General features: G+C 35.2%; 5 protein-coding genes, 1 long non-coding RNA gene and 1 other non-coding gene across 11 annotated transcripts; 3 read left to right on the top strand and 4 right to left on the bottom strand.

Annotated features, from left to right (window-relative positions):
* Positions 1-3,814: 3,814 nt before the first annotated feature.
* LOC130496094 (ras-related protein RABG3f) lies at positions 3,815-6,133 on the bottom strand. Of its 2 annotated transcripts, XM_056987869.1 has the most exons (7): positions 5,938-6,129; positions 5,450-5,476; positions 5,178-5,277; positions 4,627-4,773; positions 4,459-4,539; positions 4,229-4,374; positions 3,815-4,128 (listed from the first exon to the last, which is right to left on the bottom strand). In XM_056987869.1, the coding sequence occupies exons 1-7, from the start codon at positions 5,988-5,990 to the stop codon at positions 4,062-4,064; spliced, it is 621 nt and encodes a 206-aa protein (XP_056843849.1). In that variant the 5' UTR covers positions 5,991-6,129; the 3' UTR covers positions 3,815-4,061. The 2 variants fall into 2 exon arrangements, with proteins under 2 accessions (XP_056843849.1, XP_056843848.1); XM_056987868.1 differs by having other exon boundaries at positions 4,459-4,773; positions 5,938-6,133.
* An 83-nt stretch (positions 6,134-6,216) lies between these two features.
* On the top strand, positions 6,217-6,290 carry TRNAT-AGU (transfer RNA threonine (anticodon AGU)). Its single transcript has one exon. It is a non-coding gene; the product is annotated as a tRNA-Thr (tRNA).
* Positions 6,291-6,553: 263 nt separating this feature from the next.
* LOC108809996 (putative proline-rich receptor-like protein kinase PERK6) lies at positions 6,554-9,797 on the top strand. The gene is made up of 7 exons (XM_018582126.2): positions 6,554-7,352; positions 7,809-8,447; positions 8,520-8,590; positions 8,668-8,744; positions 8,834-8,978; positions 9,074-9,235; positions 9,319-9,797. The coding sequence occupies exons 1-7, from the start codon at positions 6,662-6,664 to the stop codon at positions 9,622-9,624; spliced, it is 2,091 nt and encodes a 696-aa protein (XP_018437628.2). The 5' UTR covers positions 6,554-6,661; the 3' UTR covers positions 9,625-9,797.
* Positions 9,798-10,334: 537 nt separating this feature from the next.
* LOC130496321 (uncharacterized) lies at positions 10,335-11,046 on the bottom strand. Its single transcript, XM_056988299.1, has one exon. The coding sequence runs from the start codon at positions 10,811-10,813 to the stop codon at positions 10,544-10,546; it is 270 nt and encodes an 89-aa protein (XP_056844279.1). The 5' UTR covers positions 10,814-11,046; the 3' UTR covers positions 10,335-10,543.
* LOC130495479 (uncharacterized) lies at positions 10,879-11,166 on the bottom strand. Its single transcript, XM_056986877.1, has one exon. It carries the CDS (start codon positions 11,164-11,166, stop codon positions 10,879-10,881), a length of 288 nt encoding a protein of 95 aa, XP_056842857.1.
* Positions 11,167-12,255: 1,089 nt separating this feature from the next.
* LOC108812810 (actin-2) lies at positions 12,256-14,785 on the bottom strand. The gene is made up of 5 exons (XM_018585177.2): positions 14,628-14,785; positions 14,304-14,374; positions 13,822-14,215; positions 12,734-13,347; positions 12,256-12,658 (listed from the first exon to the last, which is right to left on the bottom strand). Exons 2-5 carry the CDS (start codon positions 14,361-14,363, stop codon positions 12,593-12,595), a joined length of 1,134 nt encoding a protein of 377 aa, XP_018440679.1. The 5' UTR covers positions 14,364-14,374; positions 14,628-14,785; the 3' UTR covers positions 12,256-12,592.
* A 6,394-nt stretch (positions 14,786-21,179) lies between these two features.
* Positions 21,180-23,718, top strand: LOC130496292 (uncharacterized). 4 transcript variants are annotated; one of them, XR_008935405.1, is made up of 8 exons: positions 21,180-21,603; positions 21,698-21,824; positions 22,227-22,318; positions 22,461-22,633; positions 22,716-22,743; positions 22,875-22,921; positions 23,080-23,361; positions 23,469-23,718. It is a non-coding gene; the product is annotated as an uncharacterized LOC130496292 (long non-coding RNA). The 4 variants fall into 4 exon arrangements; XR_008935406.1 differs by lacking the exon at positions 22,716-22,743 and having other exon boundaries at positions 21,713-21,824; XR_008935403.1 differs by lacking the exon at positions 22,716-22,743.
* The last annotated feature ends 933 nt before the right edge of the window (positions 23,719-24,651 follow it).

Genomic DNA, 24,651 nt, shown 5'->3' with positions numbered 1-24,651 from the left:
ACAAGTGAGCTTTGTTCAAGCAAACAGGGTAGCTCCCATAAATGTGAAAGCTTGACCACTGTGGAATGAAACACAACAACAGTTTGGACCTATCCTCATTATATTTCCTAAGGGTAATAGTTATCAAGAAAAGCTATTAAGAACCAAAGGATAAAATTCTAGTGACTCAAGTCTCATTCAAGTAATTTACATTACATACATCCTCGTGGTTTCTTCCAAACAAATGTAAGATAATACTGTCTGACACTAGCATATAACTAATTCAATATAAGGTAGCATGATTCACCGACAATGTAAGCTTAATCATCAACATTATATACATCTAGAATGTCTAAAAAAATAAAATAAAAGCTATTAGCCCTTTCCATAGTCCCAACCCAAGAAGCTACGAATGCGTTTCTGGAAAGGCAAAAGAAATGTAATACCTTTTGCAGCTGGATACGGTTGCTGAGCAAAGAGTAGTAGCAGTTGAAGATGACTCATAAACTGAAACAAAAGTTTTCACAAGAATAAGCACATGATTTTAACAATGTTAAGCAGCATAGATATATAAAATTATACAATTGAAAAATAGTATCTTCTAGTTTCTCTATTCGATAAATAACATTGGTGAATTCAGTCTCATCCATCATATAAACCAGAGGATAATCCTCGTCAAAGACTCAAACCCCTCGAGAGGAAGTGCGATTTGACCACAATGGCAAGGACTATAAGGTTCGTTTCCAACACAAGGAAGCAGATTAGGATCATCGACATAACCAACTCTCTCTGCACCAGTAGAAAAGACCCATAAGAAACTAAACAACTTATGATAATCAACGTAGAGTGTTCTGCATGTACTTGCTTTCTTTGTAAGTGCAAAGATGACACCACAATTAAGTAATGCAGAAGGTAAACCAAGAGACAAAATAGATACAAGCAAACACCAATTGCTTTATTAGAAATCGCCTTGTAAACCCTATTACAAGCTATGCTTAATCAGCTTTACACGTCTAGTGTTACACTCTAACACACGCCACTGAACAATTCATAATCTACCCAAACTTGTCTCTCTATCGTCAGTACTTCAGCAACTGCTTCAGCACGATCCAAGAACACCCTAAGGGATTTTCACCCTTCCTCTATAACAATAGCTCCCAGTGTCTTATTGGAATACCCACAACTCCATAGCTCTTTTATAGTGATCTCCACGTTCCAGAAACCCTAGTCTCCAAGGCAACATGGATATATGGACAACTTCCATATTAATAAGTACACTTTCCTTTTCTTGGAATGTACTTATTCCTTAAGGCATAAACTTGTTTCCCAAGTTTATCTTTTGCCTTTTTTCCACGGTATAAACTTGTTCCTCAAGTTTATTCCACGCCAACTCAGCATCTCGCATCCACATGGTCTCTACCACTCCGCATGTCTCCTGATTCACTCTCTGACACACACTGCATCAACAACTACTTCAACGACTACGTCAAGACATAAACCTTCAGTTTATTCTTCTCCATCTCAGCATATCCTTGCATCCACATGGTAACCCACCACTCCGCATGCCTTATGTAGTAACGACTAATGCCTCCAGCATCAGTGACTTCGTCGCCTAGTTAGTCACGGAAGACTAATGACATCTGCAAGCTCTTCTTGCATCTTCATTCTTTCTTCAACAACAAACTCATGAATCAAACACCAAAATGAACTGATATACAGTAATCTGTTTGCTTCAGTAAGTTTGCACTGTTAACTTGAAGAGCAAGCCAGGACTGGTTTGGGCCGATAAAATTTGAAAGTAATACATTATGGGCTAAGATTAATCATTAAATGAAAATACCCATATCTACTGTGAAAACCATGCGTATAATAATAGACATGCATGTTACATATATTTGATTTCAGATATATAAACTCGGCTTTTCGTCTATAAAATTTAATTGAAGTTTATTGTAACAATTTATTTTAGATGAAAATGTACATGATTGTTTATGATTTTGGAAATTTCCACTGTTTTTAAAAGTAATCTATTAAAAATTTGACTGTTAAATAATAACTGTGGGCTTAGAAATATTAAAAATCAGAAATTGTGGATTTGAGACAAAACAACTTACAGAGTTTCTATGGAGATTCCCCTTGATCTAATTCCACGCCTTTATGACGAAAGGAGAGTAAGTGTAAAATAAAATATTATGGCTTTAAAAACTATAGAGTTAAGTTAAAGCTTCTAAAGCAAAATCCCAATAGGAGCTATGAATTGATTGATCGATTTAGTTATATATAAGTAAATGTTCTTTTAGTTGTCATGTAATTTCTAACATTTTTTGTAAATATTGTTTTATAATATTTTGATGTTTTTGTTAAGTTGAATACTATTATTCCTTTGAATTTGATTGTTGAGTACTAATATCAGTATTTGTTTAAATTCCACTATAATGTGAAATTCTTTGATTTTGATATTATAAGATGTAACCAAATAGAATGTAAAATATAGCCCACATTTATTTAGGATTTGTATTATACCAGTTATATTAGTGTTGTCCCAGTTATTTGCATCTATATTAGATAACAAAATAAAAATTAGATGATATTATAAATGAATTATAAAAATACTATTGTTAAATCAATGAGTTAAATAAAGATCATAGTTAGCCAATACAAAAAGGACAATCATGATGATTACTAGCAAAACAATGTTAAAATAATAGACAACCTTTATGTACAATTAGTGTCCATAACAAGAACAGTGGCCATAGAAAATAAGGGTTGAAAGTTTCATCCTTTGAGCTGTTGATATGATGAGCTTTAGCTCAATTCTTCACCTATAAAAGATAGAACACATGGAGATAAATAGATATTTATTGAATCTTTGAAACATACACACAATCTGTCTTTGTTTAACATACTAGCAAAACCAAGTTAAAATGATAGACAAACCTTTATGTACAATTAATGTCCATAACAAGCAATATCAAATACAACTGGAATTAGATATTCATTATATTGAAATGTTGGTGTAGGAGTTAGGTACTAACCTTAAATCTACATCACCAAGTGATTAGTGTGTTTGTACTATGCCTTTATCGAGTTTTTTTGTATTTTTATGTTTTTACCGATTTTTTTTCTTTTGTCACACTTTTTGAACTCAATTATTTTTGAGTATTAGTTTAGTCTATCATATGATCAAATCCAAATCCATATAACTTTTTCTTTTTTTTCAATTCTTAACGATGCATGTTTGTTTCATTCATGAAAATGCATGTTCTTTGTTTCCAATAAACTTAGATTATATAATTTTTTTGTCAGATATGTTAACCATAGGTTTTTGCAAACAATTTACATATTGTTTTACTCTAAGATAATCCTAATTCAGCTTTGTGTTCTTATATGATTGATGATAATTCTAAATCCATTGCATTATACAATTCGTTCAGTTATTTTCTATAGTTTCTTATCGGAGATGAGTTTTTGATTGGTTTTAGATGGAGAGACTCCAAACCTAAGAACAAAAACAACTCAAATTTCAATCTGAAAGTTGAGATCGGACCAAAAATACTTTGAGCTTCTTTAATTTACTTTTATTATAAAAGTTGTAAAAACTAATCAGATATGTGATTTGAAAGGATAACAAGCATGAAAAATTAATAGAGTTGGCATTTTATATAGACTTTAGTTTCCAAATGAAACATACTTGAAAGATTCTTTAATGTTTCAAAAAACTATAAGAGCATATATTTTAAGAACTTTAAAATTATTAAAACAATGTAGCTTAGCCATCATATATTTTAGAATTATAATGCTTGTTTATCATTTTTCGTTTAATTGGAGGCATGCAAAAAAAAACTGTTTATAATTAAATATCCAAAGATGCATAATAACGTTTTTCAAACCATAATATACTTATTAAACAAGTTAAGTCGCTTTGAAGGGTGTTCTTTTACCCACAAAAGAAAGAACAATGTACAGCCATTTAATATGATATCTTTAGAGAGAGAACTGGTTAAGAAAAGATGTAATGGGAGGAGAGACAAACTTCCCATTGTTGAACTCAAAAGCATTCTTCTGGGAGAGAATCAAATCCCTTAGCATTCACACCCTGTAGACCTCTGTTGATTGCTTGTCCCGACATCGATTGTGTCTGGCAAGTACCTAGAGAGAAAAAAAGAAAAGACCAAAACATTGAGACCACCAAAACTGATGACATCAAAAAAAGATGTATGGAGTCAGGAACTGTTTTTGAAAAACTCACAGCTCTTCCTCTTCTCCGCTCTTCAATGCGTTCTTGGCGATGCATTGGAAAGCTTCCTCTACATTGGTGCCTTCCTTAGCAGAGGTCTCAAAGTAAGGAATGTTTCCCTTTGAAGCACACCAAGCTTTAGCCTTTTTCTCTGAAACCTGTGTGATCAAAGATTAATGTTACAATTCTCAGAGACATTAGTGAACAATGGAAAAAATTAAGTAAAGCACAACATCATATACCACTCTGCTGTTTCCACCATCCACGTCGACCTTGTTTCCAATAAGAACAAACGGAAAGTTCTCTGGATCCGATGGACTCGCCTGTAAGGGGGGGGGACAATTACACTTTGTGTTACTGCTTTTTTTACCTATTCTGTTCACAAGGGGGTGAGAGAACAAGCTACTTACCTGGATGAGAAACTCTTCTCTCCAGTTGTTGAGATTTTCAAATGACTTCATGGAGTTGACATCATATACAAGAACACAGCAATCGGCACCACGGTAGAACGCTACACCAAGGCTCTGAAACCTTTCTTGTCCAGCTGTATCCCAGATCTGTAATTACACACATACCCATTTAACAGAAACAAGTGAGCTTTGTTCAAGCAAAGAGGGTAGCTTAAAGGTTAACCGCTTTATTGTGAGACACAATACTTAGGACACTTTAGAGCTATCTTTATTTATTTCCTAAGAGTGATAATTATCAAGAAAAGCTATTAAGAACCAAATGAAATATTCTAGTGAAGTAAGTCTCATTCAAGTAATTAACATCACAGATTTCTTCCAAACATATGTAAATAATTGCGTTACACAACCATAAAACTAAGTCAATATAAGTAGCAAGCATGGTTCACAAACAAGATAAGCTCCTACAATAAAACTCTCAATTGAATACAGGCACCGTTGTGTTAAACCACATACCAACTTACTTCAAAACAAAATTAAAGTAATTCAGTCACCTGCAAAGTGAAAAGTCGGTCTTCAAACTGAACTTCCTTAGTCAAGAAGTCAGCTCCGATGGTGGCCTTGTACTGGTTGCTAAACTTTTTATTAACATATCTGAAGTAATCGTGTTAAACCCAAAACAAAAAGCGCATATACTCATTTAACTCGAAAAAAAGATCCACCCAGGAATCGTATAAAGAGGACCAAACAATTTTTTTTTTGCCAAATCAAAACAAAACTACTAGAGCATACTTCTTAAATCATTCAAACAAAAGAAGTAGGATACTGATTCATCAAAGAGGTCTTCCCCACCCTGCACAAATAAGATAATTCCAAAATTAGTCCCGCTCACTCTAATAAATGTATATAACATGTTGATGTTAAACACAAGTCTCAGTATTTCATAGCTTTCTCCCACATCAAATGCAGGCAAGAACATTCAAAAAGCAAAACCTCGAATCACAAGTTTGCAGTAAACTCAACTTTTACTTTAAAACACACACACTCTATAGAGAATAGACACTCGCAGTAAACTCAAGTTTTTTACCAGCGTCAACATTGAAGACTAGATGAACTCGAAAAGTTTCAAACTTTTAGCAAAGAAACTCACAAAAGTTAGTGATTTTGATCAACAACACACATGCCTAACGCTAATGAGTAATTAATTGATGAATCAAACAAACAGAACAAACAATTGCTCATTATAAAACCCTAAATCACCGGTACGATCGCATACATATAAAAAAAAAGGGAGTGTCTTTGGAGAAAGCTAACCCGCTATCACCGAGGATGATGACTTTGAGGAGGGTACGTCTGCGTGAAGGCATCGAAACAGTAAACGGATCTGAAATAGATTCTACGATCTCGGACTGGTATATTCTGAGGAAGAAGAAGGTGTTGTTCTTCTTTCTGTCTGTGCCCAGAAGAGTCTAAAAGCTGTTCCTGTCCTGATCTGTCTCGTAGGCGACTACTGTTTTGTCTTTGTATCGTAGGAGAATCGTTATGTTACACGAATAGTTGTTATATATATTATACAATCTTAAGTATCAAACAGCTCTCGTAGCTCAGTTGGTTAGAGCACCCGTTTAGTAAGCGGGAGGTCTTGAGTTCAACTCTCAACGAAAGCATTTTTTATTTTTCCCTTTTTCACCAGCAATTATTGTCTATTTCTCTATCTTCATTTCTTCGGATACACCAATCAATTTGTTTTCCTTTTTCAATAAACACCAACTAGTTCTTGCCTGTAATTTTTTTTGTACAAATTTAGCTGAAGGTAACATAATTTGCATGGCTGTATTAATTCCCAAATATAGACCCTACAAAAATAAGACATTTGAAAATTATTAAGCTCTCTTAAAAATAGGTTTTGGAAACACAACAAAGAGCTTTTGTGTGTTCTCTTTGTTCCATCTCTCTCTCTCTTTAAGAAAATAAAATCTTAGGGAGAGAGCTTCCGAATAAAAAAAAATAAAACACAAAGAAACATCCAAAAGCTATTATGGCGGAGGGGCAATCCCCGCAGAACTCACCTCCGTCATCTACACCTCCATCTCCTCCCTCCTCCGAACAACAATCTCCTCCGTCTCCTGACTCATCCTCCTCCTCCACTCCTCCTTCCTCTTCACCACCAGCTACTCCTCCGCCCGATAACGCTTCCTCTCCTCCACCGCCGGATAATGCTTCCTCTCCTCCACCACCTTCTTCAGACTCACAATCTCCACCATCTCCACCACAAGGCAACAATGGTGGAAACAATGACAACAACAATGGTGGAAACAATGACAACAACAATAACAATGGTGGAGGAAGCAACAATGGTAATAATAACAACAATAATGGCAACAACAACAACAACAATGGGAATAACAACAACAATGATGGCAACAATGGGAATAATAACAACAATGGTGGAGGAAGCAACAATAATAATTCGCCTTCGCCTCCTTCTAGAAACAACAATAACTCTCCCTCCCCACCAAGATCGCTAGCTCCGCCTAGATCAAGCGGTGGTGGTGGCTCAAACTCGTCACGTAACGATGGTGTTAACACGGGTGCTATCATAGGTATTGCGGCTGCTGCTGGATTGCTGCTTCTTGTTATGATCTTGTTCTGCGTCTGTTGCTGTCGCAAGAAGAAAAAGAAGCATCAAATGCCGTACTACGCAAGCAATGGCTACGCCACAGGCAAAGGTAAAACACATAAATAGTCAACACCAAGTCACAAACCTAATCCCTCCTAAACTAACCAAAAAAAAAATTTAAAATTTTATGTTTTTGGAACCTTTCTTGCGCACCAAGATAACTCAATAAATAACCTAACTTAATTAAATCTTCTTACCTTCAAACCACATTTCAAAGTTTTGTGAAAAACCCAATATATTTTATTTTCTTGTTACCCAAGAAAGAAGGTCAAAACAAAGTCACCAACCATAATCTAGTTTCTGTTTTGGAACCTTTTTTTGTGCACCAAGATAACTCGATAACAACCTAGTTCAAAAAAAAAAATCTCCTAACCTTCAAACCACATTTCAAAGTTTTCATAATATTTTGACTGATTATATATTATGGAAAAGCCAATTACATTTTGGTTTCTTGTACCCCAAGAAACGAGGTTAAACAAAGTCTCTGTTTTGTTGTTAATCACAGGTGGGGGTGATCAGTACCAACAACAGTATAGCCAAAATGGTCATGTAATGAATATGTCTGGTCAATATTCTGGATCAAACAACGGTAACCACAACTGGATGAACTCACCACCTCCACCACCACCTGGAAACTGGCAACAATCTCAACCACCCGTCTCAGGCGGTTTCAACAGCAGCGAGATCTACTCAGGTCCACACGGTCCGGCTCTACCACCACCTCACCCTTCAGTAGCTCTAGGTTTCAACCAGAGCACATTCACCTACGACGAGCTAGCTGCAGCAACTCAAGGCTTCTCTAAAGATAGGCTGTTAGGGCAAGGTGGGTTCGGGTATGTTTTCAAGGGAATACTTCCCAACGGGAAAGAGATCGCTGTGAAGAGTCTTAAAGCTGGAAGTGGACAAGGAGAGCGAGAGTTTCAGGCTGAGGTCGAGATCATCAGTCGAGTTCACCATCGGTTTCTTGTGTCTCTTGTTGGCTATTGTATTGCAGGAGAACAGAGGATGTTGGTTTATGAGTTCTTACCTAATGACACACTTGAGAATCATCTCCATGGTAAAAGTGGTACCATGCTTGATTGGCCTACAAGGCTCAAGATTGCTTTGGGATCAGCTAAAGGACTTGCTTACTTGCATGAAGATTGTGAGTCAAAACAAATCTTTCTTTTGATCCTATTGATCAAACTGATCACATAAATTGATTTTGTGTACTTAGGTCATCCAAGAATCATTCATAGAGACATCAAAGCTTCAAACATTCTTCTTGATGAAACCTTTGAAGCCAAGGTATACGCATCATGATGCTTTCAGATTCTTTGTTATTTGTTTCTTTATTTATAGCTGGACTTGGCTCGAATCTTCAGGTTGCAGATTTCGGTTTAGCAAAGCTATCTCAGGACAACGTTACACATGTGTCCACTCGTATCATGGGAACTTTCGGGTAATAAAGAACGTTTAAGAACATGTTCTTGATTTCTAATCTCAACCCAAATATGTTTCTCTAATCAAGAATCTCCTATCAAATAATAGGTACTTGGCTCCAGAGTATGCATCAAGCGGTAAACTGACAGACAGGTCAGATGTTTTCTCCTTTGGAGTGATGCTTCTTGAGCTCATAACCGGACGTCGACCTGTTGATCTCACTGGTGAAATGGAAGACAGCTTGGCTGATTGGGTCAGTAACATATATTACAAACATCACAAACTGTTTCCTAACAATCTTTGTGACTTAACGATCTATATACAAACTCTGTTTACTTTGTTACACAGGCAAGACCCTTGTGCTTAAACGCAGCTCAAGACGGAGATTACAGTGAACTAGTTGATCCACGTCTCGAGGGCCAATACGAGCCTTATGAGATGGCAAGAATGGTGGCTTGTGCTGTTGCAGCCATCAGACACTCAGCTAGACGCAGGCCTAAGATGAGCCAAGTAAGTTTTTTAGGACACAAACATAATCACTAATGGATACGATCCAAACCACATGTTATAAGTCGCTCTATGAATCTTAACAGATTGTTCGAGCTCTTGAGGGAGATGCATCGCTAGATGACCTAAACGAAGGAGCCAAGCCTGGACAGAGTGCACTCTTCGGAAGGGGTTCAAGCTCGGACTATGACTCGGGGAGTTACAGTGCGGATATGAAGAAGTTCAGGAAAGTGGCGTTGGATAGCCAGGAGTACGGGAACACGAGCGAGTATGGGAACACGAGCGAGTATGGGCTTCACCCATCTTCCTCGAGCAGCGAGGAGACTCATAGAGGAGGAGGAGGAGGAGGAGGAGCTAACAACAACAAAACACCTCCTGGCCGAGAGTTTTGATTTAGCTGTTAGATTCAAACAAATCAACCTTGCTGTGCTTTTGTGTTTTGTTTCCTTCTGAAATCTTTATAAATCTTTTATTTTTCTGGTCAGATTCTTGACCGTTGATGTATTTGTGTTTGTGTCTGTGAAAACATATTTCAAACATTTGATTGATTATTTATAATGCTAAATGTCTCTGCTAATATTGAATTGTTATTTCTATATCTCTATCGATTTTTTTTTCCTAACAGCAGATTCTACAAGTGAGATGAGATGAACATAAAAAAAGCATCTTGTTTGATCAATACATGGAGTTTGATACTTTTGCAAGAGACTAAACAAAATATGGTGACCGGCAAGGCTAGTGGACACTCGAGAGTTCTCTGGTGCCAAAATATATGCTGAAAAAATGCTAGTGTGTAGTCTCTTGTTGTTTCAACTTATGTCGCTGCATCTGTCTTAAACCAATACTAGATTTTGGGTCTGATTAGGAAGAAGAACTCATCAAGCGATTGCCATCAAGAGGAAGAAATGATTCTGTGACCGCAAAGAAAGTGAAACACAGACGAGTAAAAAAAAGCAGAGCTAACCGAATAAGAGTTCGTTTCTCATACTTCTCCCACCTTATGTCCCAACAATTAGTTCCCAGAGGCAAAATGTCTTCATTAGCTTAAGCACAGAGAGTATGTCATTAAAACATATCCTTTTAGACTTCATATGTCCTGAGAAGGTATAAAGATTTATCAGCCTCTCCTACTTATCAAGACAGCCTAGTAAAAAAAATCCCTTGCAAGCACTAACTAAGCAAGGGTTTGTAATTTGCCATTGAAATAACAGTTCCTGCATATCTATCTAAACTCCATCCACAAGGGTACTAATACTATTATTCTCAAGACTAAAGCTAAAAATATTCAATCACCCACCTAAAAGTGTGTTTCTATCTATGGATATTGAGCATAGCTTTAGCCTCCTTCTCCTGCTCAACCAAATCCTCACTAGCATACTCTCTCAACAACTCCATCTTCTTCTTCCGCAACACCATCTTCTCAGTCTCCTTCTCATCAGGCAAAGGAACATGCACCACAAACTCCCTCTCCTTCTCCTTCTCCTCCTTCCTCTCTTCCTCAACCACATCCTCCTCCTCCTCAAACAAAACCTCCTTAACCGCTCCAACGCTAACAACCTCTTCCGCTAGTATTCGGTACATCAACGATGTTCCCCTCAAGATCCGTCATCTTCGCGCCGTGCCTATTGTAATTAGGACCTCCCAGCTCAACGATCCGTCTCTCCCAGTGCCATCTCTCTCTCTCTCAGAATCTTGTTGATCTCGTCGTTGAGGTCGCGGAGCCTGTGCTCGCCTAATCCTTCGTTCTGAATCTCCGCGACTTTGCGGCTGATCTCCCGCGTGATCTGGTGCCTCCATTTGTCCGCGTCGGCGAGGTCGCGGCACTCGGAGGCGAGGTAGGGGCGGCGCTGTAACGGCTTCTTCTTCTTCTCGGATTCTTTCATGGTGACGAATCTGTTGAGCATCGACTGCGCTTTCTCCTCGTTACGAGCCATCTTTACGATTACGGATTTATGGTCTTCAGAAAGAACGAAGCAGTGAACAAGAGATTGACTCTTCTCTGAGTTTTTGGTTTTCTCTTAAACCCTAATTTGCACGAGTGTGAGTGTGAGTGTGAGTGTGAGTGTGAGGGAGGAGAGACGATGAAGGGGAAAGATTTGATTAAATTTGAAAGCTGTAATATTTTTCTCAATCCTACGGCTCAGTTTTAAAGCCCATGTATACTACTTATAAGGCCCGTTTAGTGAAATAAACATGGACCCAAGGTGGACTTGGTTTGAGCATTGGTTAATTCTTCAACGACTTGACTTTTGATAACCAACGCATAAAGGCTTAATTCGTAACTACGTAACAAGATCAATTTGAAATTCATGCAACTTTGTTATAGTGTCGCCCATCATGTAAAAAATATGTTATTATAAGAAAGAAATATGTATGTGATGTCATGAAAAACTTATAAAACTTTCTTAAAGTTGGTCCCATAGTAAAAAATGTTTAAAAGAAAGTGGAATAAAAATCAACTCACTTCAGCTTAAAAAGGCTCGAATGAAATAGTATTTGATAAGAACTTGGAAACCCGAAGAGAAGGTCAAGGTGATTGGGTTGAAAGGAAAGAACAAGAAGAACAAAAGACCTCTTTTTCAAAAAAAAGAACAAAAGAACAAAAGACCTTCATTTGTATTTTTCTCTGATAACAATATTTGTTCAATTTCTCTGTTGTATTTTTATAGCTGATCCCCCTTTTGGGGTTATTGGAATAAAATTCTTTAAAAAACAAGAATGTGAATTCGATTATCAAGTACATATAGGATTGTTTGCGGTAAGTGTGATCTGCAAATATTATTTTTACAAGTTTTAGTGACTACTGGTAAAACTTTATAACAGTAGAATTGTTGTGATTAGTGTGAACATATAAAATGGTGCATAGAAATCTGACTTTCGCTTAGTGAGATGTTCATGTCACATAGATTCTTTTTTTTATACGCAAGGGGAATCAGATAAGGCCTCTAAACCCTTCAGAACCTCGATTCCAAGATGAAGCTGAACTATTAAAGGTTGCATTGTAGTAAAACTTGATGCCAAAATCAATAGAATCGTATCTCATACAATACATATATTAACAATACAAAGAGTATCAAAGGTTCTTCTTCCCAGTGTTGAAAGAAATTATAGAAAAATAAAAACATCACTCGAGTAACAAAACCAATGGAGTATTAACGCAAAAACGAAAGCTGTTTCTTTCAAACGCAGACGTAAAGTAAAAACCCATAAGAGTTTTGTTACACAAAAGTGCACAGAAACAAAAGAAAAGAAAATGAAACAAACAAATGGAAAAGCAAATAGGATAGGAAAAAAAAAAGAAACTTTGATCCCATTCGATAAAACCCACAGCTTTCAGCCTTTACTTGAGAGAGAGAGAGCTTAGAAGCATTTTCTGTGTACAATTCCTGGACCTGCCTCATCATACTCAGCCTTGGAGATCCACATCTGTTCAAGAACCAACATATAAAAACAATCAGCTCCTTTATTTATATTTATAAATAAAATCATGTCAATATTTACCTGCTGGAATGTGCTGAGGGAAGCAAGAATGGAACCACCGATCCAGACACTGTACTTCCTCTCGGGAGGTGCAACCACCTTAATCTTCATGCTGCTTGGTGCAAGTGCTGTGATCTCTTTGCTCATACGGTCTGCAATACCAGAGAACATAGTTGTTCCACCACTGAGCACGATGTTACCGTACAAGTCCTTCCTGATATCCACGTCACACTTCATGATCGAGTTATAGGTCGTCTCGTGGATTCCAGCAGCTTCCATTCCCACGAACGAAGGCTGGAACAAGACCTCCGGGCACCTGAATCTCTCGGCACCGATGGTGATCACTTGTCCGTCGGGTAACTCGTAGTTCTTCTCGATGGAGGAGCTGGTTTTGGAAGTCTCCATCTCCTGCTCGTAGTCCACAGCGACGAAGGAGAGCTTCTCCTTGATGTCTCTTACAATTTCCCGCTCTGCTGTGGTGGTGAACATGTAACCTCTCTCGGTAAGGATCTTCATGAGGTAATCAGTAAGGTCACGACCAGCAAGGTCAAGACGGAGGATGGCGTGTGGTAGAGAGAAACCCTCGTAGATTGGCACAGTGTGGGACACACCATCACCAGAATCCAACACAATACCTGTTCAAGGGAAAGAGAATCAGCTCAGTTTCAAAATAATAGTTCAAAGTAGCCATGTGGTTTTGGATACTTCAGTTTATTTGGATCGAGTTAATTTGGTTTGACAACAATTCCACAGAAATAAAATGAAAAATCAGTTTGGTTCGGTTTTCGGTTTATTCGATTTCCAATCGATTTTTTGTGTTTTGGTTTAGATTTCACTTTTATTTTTCTAAAAATCTCAAATTATTTTGGCTAATTCGTTTATTTCAGTTAAATTTGGTTAGTTCGGTTAATTTGGTTTGATTTTTTTGGTTAATTTCGGTTATTTTTGCTAATTTTTAAATTTTGTTTACTTTAAAAAAATCAAAAAACTAAACGATAACCGAATTATTTCAAAATCCAACCAAACGAAACCTAACTCGAACCAAAAACTAAAAATTCCGGTTCAAATCTGCAGAGCTAGTTCAAAAGAGAGGCTTAAGATGTACTAACCGGTAGTACGACCACTAGCGTACAAGGAGAGAACAGCTTGAATAGCGACATACATAGCCGGAGAGTTGAAAGTTTCGAACATGATCTGCGTCATCTTCTCTCTGTTAGCCTTCGGGTTAAGAGGAGCCTCGGTAAGAAGAACCGGGTGCTCTTCAGGAGCGATACGGAGCTCATTGTAGAAAGTGTGATGCCAGATCTTCTCCATATCATCCCAGTTGCTAACAACACCGTGCTCAATAGGGTACTTCAAGGTGAGGATACCTCTCTTGGACTGCGCTTCGTCACCAACGTAGGCATCCTTCTGGTTCATCCCAACCATGACACCGTGATGCCTCGGCCTACCAACAACACTAGGGAAAACAGCCCTGGGAGCATCGTCCCCGGCGAAACCGGCCTGGCAAAACAGAAATTATAAAAGCCCATCAAGAAAAGAGAGAACATTCCAAAACAGATCTGATGAAAGAGAGTCAAGAGAGACTAACCTTGACCATACCGGTACCATTGTCACAGACGATTGGTTGAATATCATCAGCCTCAGCCATTTTTTAATAAGCTGCACATATTAACAGTAACAGAGCATCCCTTAATCTGAGTTCAATATTTCAATCTAATCTTAAAGAGTTTTGAGATTTGAAGAGAACAGTGAATCTGAATATGGATCATCTGTCACTATTGAGATCAAGATCGATCATCAAGACTAGTCAAAAGCTAAAGAAGATAGGTCAACTGAAACTAGATCATGGATTCGAGTTCGACAGATTCAAGATCTAGATCCAAGAGATAAAAAAGTAGATCCAGAAAGTTACCTTGAACGAGAAAGATCGAAGAAGATGACGAGACCGAAGAAGAAATAAAGGAATCGAGATGATTCCGGCCTTCTCTCTCTCTTCTCGATACGGAGATGATAATGAAGCTGAGGATAACGAGAGACAATTCAAAGAGGGAGAAACAATGGTTGAATTTAAATAGGCGGGATTATTATCTGTAATACTTTTATTTTCGGCCTTTCAAACAAAAAATAATAATATATAATTATCGACAAGGACGAATCATTTCGACCACAAGAACAGATAACGTGACCTGGCTGTCAGACAGCCTTTTCCCTCGTGTTAACTGATTAATTACCCCTTTTTAAAATTTAATTTAATTATCTCAGTCGTTTTGATTAATTAAGATTCTTTTTTCTGTCATCCGTTGGATTAGTTAGGATTTATTTTGTTTTGCTGGGATGGGTGATCTGCTCGGCGTATAAAGACAGCTCCATTTTTATTTATTTTTTATTTTATTTTATTAGCAAGTGTTAACTTAACCGAGTCAATCCAGGCAACGATGGTCGTGGTTGCTTGTTCGATTAGATTTCACAAAATTCAACTTAATTAATTCATTTTCTATTGGGATCGAATCGTTCAATTTTATTTTTCTAAGTGGAATAGTAAGATCAGGCCGTGAAAGAAAGTGACTTTCATGATGTGTTAAAATATAATATTTCATCCCCTTCATTATTAATGTATTAAATAGTTCCTACTACATGTACATCCGAAGTCGTCAAAGCGATTGTAAAATTATTTATATATATTTGCTGACACACAAATAAGAGTTTCTGGGTATAACTGGTGACCAAGGAATGGAAAAGAATAGTACATTCTTTGCTATTTCTAATTGTTTTTACCATTTATGAGGAATAGTTTTTCCTTTTCATTCCTTGTTATTCTTTTTATTCTAGAGGAATATAGAACAAATTTGTTCCTTGCTATAATTGATGAGGAATAATATTCCTTTATGTTCCTATAAATTTATTCCTCTGCATTTTTTCCCTACTCATTCCTAGTATTCCTCTAATGGTCACCGGTTAGACCCTCTGAAATAGTTATTTATTGTTTACCATATGTGATTGCTTTAAGTAATGTCAAGTTGAGATACAAAATGCATGGAGTTTAGGCCTTTAGTGCCATATAGATATATCATATGTGCACTTAGATTTATGATAACCTAAATGATCTATCGATACATTTGAGATTAATAACTTCTTTCCGAGTTTCACAAGCTAACGTTACTGATGGAGTAATGGGTATCTTGATTCTTGACTCCTTGGCACGAAGCTAAGTATTAATAGTTTCTGTAAGCGAAATAGATTTAGCCTTTGCAATTCAAAGTACTTTAGGTTATTTGATTCAAATGCGTGTATTAAGTGGCCAGTTTCTTCTGGACCCTCATTCTTTAGTCTTTTCAGGGACCACATCTTAGTTAGATTACAAACTGAGTATATTTTCTTTTACAGACTGAGTATATACAACGTATGATAGTTAGATCATATCAATATATCATCTTAGGCATAAGCCGCATAACAAGTTGAAATGTTAGCAGTAATACTCATCTTCAAACCCTAAAATTTAACAAAACCGACTATGACCCACCCTCGTTAACTTTTTCGTTAAGAGGTGAAAACCTAAAAAGTCAACTTTATGTGATCCACGTGAATCGCACATGCTGAGTACAATCGAATGAGGCCAGTGAGAGAGGGAAAGTTGGAAAAAGATTGTGGGAAGGTTAAGCTGGCACGTACGAAAACGTTGTGTCCATCATTACGAAACTACTTGTTGTTTTCATTGCTGCTATTATGATTACATTTGATTCTCACTATTTATTATATGATGAGGCAGGCCATGTTCATGTTTTTATCATAATATAAAAAGTCACATATATATAGCAGGCCACATTCGTGTTCTTTTGTTCGAGAAAAGTCAAAAAAAAATTTTGCCACCGTTGGAGAAAAATCAATTATGGTTAGTTTTTCTCTGGATTTAGAATGTAATTAATGGGTTGTTTGATCCTGGAGATGTATATAGGTTTTTCGAACCCTCCCAACTTTGATAGTAGTGGCACACCACAATCATGTATCCACCCATAAAGTTGTATTGCTTTTTTTTTTTGAAATATGGATTTAACTACCTCTAAATTTATGTGGTTTAAGGCTTTAAGCCTTACACTAGATCTTGACCCGCGTTTTGGAAGCGCGGGATATTTTACGATGAAAAATTTCATTAATAACTTAACAAATATTTTGGTAATTTTTAAAGAATGTATTTAAAATATTTTTGCATTTAAATCAGTGTTTTTAAATCCAGCCCGATTGTGATTATACCGGTTAATCCGAAGATCTGATAATTCAATTTAGATTTTTTTAAAAAATCATATTAAAAAAATCACAAAAATCCGAGACTAACCGATTGAACTGATGGATGACCGATATGTAATCTGATTTGATTTAAATTGTAATAGTTTCATAATTTGTAATCTTATAATCCAAATTTTAAAGTTCATTATTTTGCAATTTATGAATTATGACGTTTTTACAAAATTTTAAAGAGAAAATGATAGATATAAAATAACAAAGATTAATAACTAAGATTAATTACTAAAAATATTAGTTATTTTATAAAAATATAGTGTTTGGAAACATTGATAGTAGTATAAAAATATATTGTTTGGAAACATTGATAGTAGTATAAAGAAATAAGTATATTGTTTGGAAACATGGATAGTAGTATAAAGAAAAGAATATTAGTGATTTAATGTAGGTTTAACTATAAAGTATAAAATTGTATTTAATTTAAAAACTTACAAAATAAATGTTAGGTCCAACAGAATGTTTCTGTTTTAATAAGATAGATGTGTAATAAGATTCAAATGGATACTATATTTATACTTCATATTTTTCCAACTATGAAGTTCCATATTTATTAATCGAATTATGTATTGTTCCATTGATATATTATTCAAATTGTTATAACTAATATTATACATTTCTACAACATAAGAAAATGATACAAGCTTGAAGCATCCATCACACAATAATGTAATATAAAATTCGTTTTGCTAACTTTTCAACTTAGCCGTGGTAGCTTGATGATAATCTCTTATGTGTTCACATTGTTCACAATGTTCATGAGTTCGATTCCTACTAAAAACTATATTATTTATGTTTGGTTAGTCTGCGTTTAGGTTTCAACCTCTGATATTATCTCAAAGATATTCAAATTAAGATTAGAAAGGATGGTGTACTTTTGGGATAGTCCACTCTAAAGCATTAAATGTAGAGAGAGTGTATTCGAATAAAAGTTTGAGGTAATTTGATTTTTAATAAAGTTTTAGATGAATTCTACGAATTGAAGAATTTAAGATGATTTTTATTAAATTATTCTGGCATTATCTGAAAGATATTCAAATTAGGATTAGGTAGGGTGGTATACTTTTGAATAAAAGTTTGAGGTAATTTGATTTTTAACGAAATTTTAGATGAATTCTACAAATTGAATAATTTAAGATGATTTTTATTAAATTATTCTGACATTATCTGAAAGATATTCAAACTAGGGTTAGGTATAAGGTGGTATATTTTTGGGGTAGTCCACTCTAAAGCATCAGAGGAGGGGGGAGTGCATTCAATCTAAAGTTGAAGTGATTTGATTTTTTAACGAAGTTGTAGATGAATTCTTTGAATTAAAAAATTTAAGGTGATTTTTATTAAATTACTATAGAATATCACCTAAAACCATAAGATTTGAGTTTTTATTTTATTTTTTTGAATTAAGAAACTCCACCCAAACACTTTAAAATTACTAGAAAATTTTAATAATAGTTTGTTTCAGAATATTTTATGAAATATCAATTTTAATAACAACAGATTTTAAATAAATTTTAAAAATTCATGTTTGAATAACAGTAAATTTGTCATTTTAATACAAATCATCTAAAATTCTCGGTTGAATACACACCATAAGTGTATTATTCTTCAAACCGTCGGTATGGCCGATAGGATTTATGAAAAACAAAATTTTCACTTTAAATATTTTAAACCAAATTATTCAATAACTTAAATGAAGTCAATATTTAAACCAAATTATTCAATAACTTAAATGCAGTTATGACTTCATTATTAAGATAGCTAAATAAATAGTTGAAAAGAAATTTGTAAGAATAAAGAAAATGGAATTCTCTTATTTTTCTTCTGTAACAAGAATGGCAATTTTTTTCAAAATACACTTAAATGATTTTTTTAACAAAAGAGAATGCAACGGGAAATGACGAAGTTTCATTAAAATGAAAGAATAATTCTTATTCTCGTTTTATTGATATATAAATATCAATAATTATTTAAGTTAAAAATAAATTAAAAAATTATTATTTGACTAATATATTTTTAATTCGAACTTTTTATTTTTACACTTTTTAGAAAAAAAATTTCACAAAGTTTTATTTTCAAATCCAAAATTTCTTTTTGAAACTATTTTAAAATTTATATATTAAATTTTAAATATATTTTAAAAATTTCTAAACCATACCTCCCTCAAAACTCCACCAATCAAATCTAAACCTTAAATCTAAATTAGTTAACTGTATGGATATATAAATGCATATTTATATCTTTAATAAAATATTTGTAGTCATTTTGATCATTATATAATATATACTATATTTATGATAAAAAGAAATTGTTATCACAGGGAATTTCTTAACTAGATAAACCAAGTTTATTTAAGACTTCCTCATGTATAGGAGGCATGATGGAACATAAAATAGGAAGTGAAGCTCAAAAGTTTTTTTCTCTCTATTTTGAGGACTGATATACTTTTATAAAATGAATAACGTCGTTCAATTATTAAAGTTATTGAATTATTGTTGGAAATAAATGTGAATTATTATGCGGATCAAAACATGACAATAATAGATGAGACCTAGCCATTGTTTATCTATGGTGATTCAGTTCAGGCGAACCATTTGAAAATCCGGTACACCATACACCAGAGCCGGTCTTGGATTATATCCAAGTGAAATACTGGTTTTGGGTTCCTAATTTTTTTCCGAGTTATATATAAACGTAAGCTCTCCAATTGTGAATTTTTGTTCACAAGTCATTACTAAGTTGTTTAAGGTTTCTAAAATTTCAGGGTCGGTCAACCATGAGTACACCGGAAGCTTAGGGCATGATTATTGCGGGTGCTTAAGAAAATGGTGCTTATGAAAAACTAATTAAAAAGTAGGTGGATCTTAGGGTTTATTTAAGCAACGTCTCATTTGAAGTTTGTTTTCCAATTTTACACTGTTCGTGGGATTCACTGACACGTGACGGTCTGCGATTAGTGCATATTTTAATTTTTTTATCACACAAAGAAAAAACAAATAAATAACCCCCACAATCACCCATGCGTTAATGATGTTCTTACGGGCCATGGTGGAAGATCAACTCAAGGAATTATCTAGAACTAAATTATTGTTATTCAAGCAACAAATGATGATTAATTGTTTACTAAACTTTTTATGTTGGGCTTTATTAATAGGTTCAAAAAGACCTGACCACTATCTTCGGTTCTTATAGCATACATGTATAAATGGTTTGTGAATTTTTTCTGATTCTAGATGTCCATGTCTATATTTAGTTGGAATTGAAAACCATGGGCCTTTGGACCATAGTCTGAAGCAGTTTGTCTAGTTTACTCAACTGATTGCTTGTCTCTCTCGAATATTCCAAGATTGACTCTTTAGGTACAGTGCCAGTATGAGCCACACCATTTTTGTTAGTTCTGTTACATTTGATGCCCAATCACTGGCTTTTCAGTCTTGAATGATTGATTTTTTTGGCACTTAATGGTCTATAGATTCTATAACCTCAATTTTGATATTTGACAGCACAAACACTGGTTGTTAGTTCATCGTACCATTTTTACTTTCAATCTTCTGATTTGACTCAATCGTGGTTTTCTTGCTCAGATTCCATTCTTCTTTAAGCTGTTTGTTCTAGGTGAGTAACCTCTATATCTTTCTCAATCTTGGACTTGTTCTCATTTGGGTAGTTTATATTAAAGCATCTTTTCTCTTGTAGGGTCTTTTCTAGTATTCCTTGTTGCTTATTTTGTCACGTTTTTTATTGTCTAGTACCTACTGACTTCAATACAAGTTTGATAACCAAACAAGAAAGGTCTCCTTCTTGTTCTTTAGTTCAAAATTATGTTAATTTACATAGCTTTTTACATAATTAATCACTACTCATTCCGTTTCTAAATAAGTGTCAATTTGACATTTTTTACACAGATTAAAAAGATAACGGAAATATATTTAAGTTGTTATTAATTACATTTTTCTGATTAATCTATACTATACTAAAAGGAGAATACTCTCCAATTCTAAGTTATCCACGTCACTCTATAAAATCAACCAATCAGAGCATTGTGTTTTGACACGTCACTTTCGTATGAGCTCTACTCACAGTTACGTATGGGCTAGCAATTGGTTTTGGGCTCTATTGATTATAATTCAGCCCATCTTATTTATGCAGACAGCTTCATCGTCTTCCAGCATCGAGTATCTTCCTCCCCCTCCCCGACACTTCATCTTCTCCAAACGTATGCTTTTACCGTTACTTTCTCAATCAATGACGCTGTCAAAGCTATTCTTCAATGTTGTGGTCCATCTCCCCTTGATACTTCTCTTATATAAATCTCTGTCTCAAAACCTAAAGCCACCCTAAATTAAAAAACCTAATCTGCAAAAAATACATTCATGGCAATGAAATAGTCTCAGCTTATCACCATAAAATCTCCCGTCGCCATGTGTTTCAACGACATCTCACCATGATGATCTGAGTCACAGCTTCAATTCAGGAAACAAATCTCGGACGCCTAGATCTGGAAGCCATGAAGCATCTGAACCCAAAACTACGACTAATGTTCACAGGGACGGCAATGACGGACGATAGAGAAGAAGGGACAACAATCGTTGAGATATGTAAGTAAAAAAGAATCTGCATCAATTTGTTTTTGTCTCCTTCAATTTATGATTTATTCATTTCCTTCCTACGTTTTTCATCTGAATTTGGAAGTAAAAAAAAAAACAGCCTTTAGATAGAATACTCCTAGGAGGGAGACAAAAATGAGAGGACTAAATCATCTTCAGATGCTCGAACCAGTGCTCGTGCTTGAATCGACCATCCTTGCTTCCGCCTTCCGGTAATGACTCACATCCTGGAAACTCGAATTGTACCCTACAAAGACTCATTAAGTTTTAGTTTCTGCCACAAAATATCAATGAATTTAGGACATGGATTATTATTTGAGTGTTTTTTACTATTTCTGTTAAATCGGCTTCATTGTGTTTTTTTGTCAATACCATTGGAAGATTTGCTCTTACAACTCGGCTAAAAGAATATTCATGAACTCAGGTTGTCTAGATATAGGGACAAGTGTTGCTACTGAGATGATATAAACGTATAATTGTACTGTATCTATTTCTTGAGTTCCAAATTTGAAATCATGTTAAACGTATTCCACTTGCATGTTCATAACCATCTAGAAAGTCAAAGGATGTTAACAATCAATGAGAAATAATTAAGTGCATTTTAATATGTCCAGGTTGGTTTAAAGAAAGGTGCAGCCAAGTGTGTAAGAAATCTAAGGTGTCTAATGCTAACTTCCACTGGACACAACTTCAATGGATGGAAACCGTAAAAACACCTCTTTAAAAAAAACTCATGATCTTGAAAACTGTTTTTCTTTCATCTGATGAGTTTTCTTCTATTTACGTGAATGTCAGATGAGGAAGCTTGGTATGATTCCTTAAAAATGATTAGTTTGCTTCTTTTGCAGATACCTATGGTCTGAATTATTAACCCTTGAGTTGCTTAGCAAGTGATGCTTAGAACTGAACCAACAACTAAGCTCACATTTGCAGTCTCAGTGTTTATGATTTTCGCTCCTGGTTTGTAGAGACAGAGGGTAAAAGCTATGATCGGGTCAGTCGAACAGAGATCGCGATGTTGGTAAGGCCCAAAAATTTCTTTTTATCTCGCTTTGAATCCCAAAATCTGATTGAGCTTTGTTTTTGTTTTTTTCCGTCATAAGGTGAGATTACAAGTTTGGATTAGACAAGGTCATAATTGATGGGCTACAGATATTCAAATTGTCCTATTCTTTTTTTTTAAGTTCAACCACAAGAAACTTTTAATCATTTCGCCGATTGCTGTAACATCCACAAATTGATTATCACGGACAATACTGCAGGGAGCAATTGTTTGTGTAGGAGAACCAAAGGCTTCCGAGCTCCAGAGGTACATCAAGTGTAACAATATATATCTTCCTTTAAAGCTTTGCTTATATGAGTCTTTTACCTTGAGGCTAAAGATACACGCATGAACTACTCATTAGAACTTTCAGGATGGAAAATCTAATTATTTGGGGCTGTTCTTGGCTGAAATAACTTGTGCAGGATTCCTTCTGACGTGTGGTCAGCAGGAGTAAGATTAACTTTGTCTCATTGATTTGTTAGGATTGCAGAGCCTGGTTTGTTAATCCTCTCTCTTTTATACCAAATTAGTTTCTGCTCTATTGAACATAATTGCATTTCCATTTTCTCTTCCTGGACATTGAGAGATCATGAAGAATTCGAGGTTAAGATCAATGGTTTAGTTGAAACTGCACCAGTTCCTGAAGAAGTCTAGAATATCCACTACGGTACTCTTTGGCCCGGTAATAATGTGCCATGATCAAGGTGAGATGCTCTGAGGCGTTTGCTGTTTCATTTTGTTATATGTGTTGTGTGTATACATTACTCCCAAATTTATCTGTTTATTTTTTCATGTTTCTCCTATGAAAAAGGTCTTCCTTGGAAACAAAGGTCTTAACGATGTAGAAAACTACGAGCTCCCTAGGCTGGTTTATGTTCTCGTGAGGAGGGAGCCCAGATCCGACCATCTTAAGAAGGTTGAAGAAATAACTTTATTGGTAAACGATTAAGCTTAATCTTTGATTGTATTATTTAAACTGAAATATAATGTTCTCTCGCAAACTTAACTGTGATTACTACATCAACAATAGCAAAGCTCACAGAAGCAATGTGTTTCCCAAAGGATCCTTAGTCGGGAAAAAGCTTTGTTATGTCAATTCCCTGAACAAGCACTATTATTAGCAGCACTTGAAAGTTGACCATCATGACTATTTTTTGATCCCCCACCCACAACAGAGACTTCTTACGGTAAAAAATAACATATATCAACTCTAGGGTCATGTATCTGTGATTTCCATTATCGTTTCCTCCCCAAATAGAGTTTTCCAAGGAGCTAGAAAACAGAGAATGTGAGTTTTGGAATCCGGGGCATACGGATTTGCAACACTTGAAGTAGTGTTCTTGAACAACGTCCTAAACTAGAAAGTGCAAACACTGAACGGCTCAAGGAACCATGGACACTCTCGATTTTGAATCTGGCATTTCATTAAATGTAATCCAATATGCAGCAGAGAATCCAAGCGGAATAAAGGTTGAATATTAAACTGGTAACAAGGCGGGACTTAATGTTTCGTTGATTGGAATGTGAACAATGATTTAGGATCAACCTTTCCTTATAGGGGACTCACATTGAGTTTTGTTTTTGTTCAATGTGGCAAAAGTTAGTGAGATGTATATACATGTTTCAAACAAGTTTGTGACTGATTACGTTGCTGACATGTGAGCAATCTATGATTATTGGTTTGTCTTTCCCAGCAGATTTGTGAACATATGTTAATATTATGTCAAACACTCCACGAAAATAAGTTAGCTTTATTATTTTTAGATAATTATTCTAAATTATATTTGACAAAAATGAATACCAAGTTATATAAGCGGCTTGCAATATTAGAAATTAAATTTACTTTAGGAAATAATTAGATGTATCAATTATACTTTAGGAATATAAAATTATTTCAGTTAATTGTATTCGTAAAATAGGTTCCAAAAAAGTTGTAAATAAAAATATCTAGAATGTATTTTCCAAACAGGGACGAATAAATTATGAAATTATCA

Source organism: Raphanus sativus, chromosome 6, assembly GCF_000801105.2.
Source record: "Raphanus sativus cultivar WK10039 chromosome 6, ASM80110v3, whole genome shotgun sequence".
NCBI lineage: Eukaryota > Viridiplantae > Streptophyta > Magnoliopsida > Brassicales > Brassicaceae > Raphanus > Raphanus sativus.
Note: the sequence above shows the minus strand (reverse complement) of the source record. Positions and strands in the feature narration are given on the sequence as shown.

Bases quoted from the DNA above. Each gene is read 5' to 3' on its own strand.
- LOC130496094 (XM_056987868.1), bottom strand. From the start codon at position 5,990: ATGCCTTCACGCAGACGTACCCTCCTCAAAGTCATCATCCTCGGTGAT. The intron at 5,477-5,937 runs GTTAGCTTTCTC...TTATTTGTGCAG, and splicing joins ATCATCCTCGGTGATAGCGG to GGTGGGGAAGACCTCTTTGA. The intron at 4,375-4,458 runs GTATATGATGTT...TTGATCACACAG, and splicing joins ATGGTGGAAACAGCAGAGTG to GTTTCAGAGAAAAAGGCTAA.
- LOC108809996 (XM_018582126.2), top strand. From the start codon at position 6,662: ATGGCGGAGGGGCAATCCCCGCAGAACTCACCTCCGTCATCTACACCT. The intron at 8,591-8,667 runs GTATACGCATCA...TCGAATCTTCAG, and splicing joins ATGAAACCTTTGAAGCCAAG to GTTGCAGATTTCGGTTTAGC. The intron at 8,979-9,073 runs GTCAGTAACATA...TTTGTTACACAG, and splicing joins AAGACAGCTTGGCTGATTGG to GCAAGACCCTTGTGCTTAAA.
- LOC130496321 (XM_056988299.1), bottom strand. From the start codon at position 10,813: ATGTACCGAATACTAGCGGAAGAGGTTGTTAGCGTTGGAGCGGTTAAG.
- LOC130495479 (XM_056986877.1), bottom strand. From the start codon at position 11,166: ATGGCTCGTAACGAGGAGAAAGCGCAGTCGATGCTCAACAGATTCGTC.
- LOC108812810 (XM_018585177.2), bottom strand. From the start codon at position 14,363: ATGGCTGAGGCTGATGATATTCAACCAATCGTCTGTGACAATGGTACC. The intron at 14,216-14,303 runs GTTAGTCTCTCT...CTGTTTTGCCAG, and splicing joins ATGGTACCGGTATGGTCAAG to GCCGGTTTCGCCGGGGACGA. The intron at 12,659-12,733 runs GTAAATATTGAC...GTTCTTGAACAG, and splicing joins CCCTCAGCACATTCCAGCAG to ATGTGGATCTCCAAGGCTGA.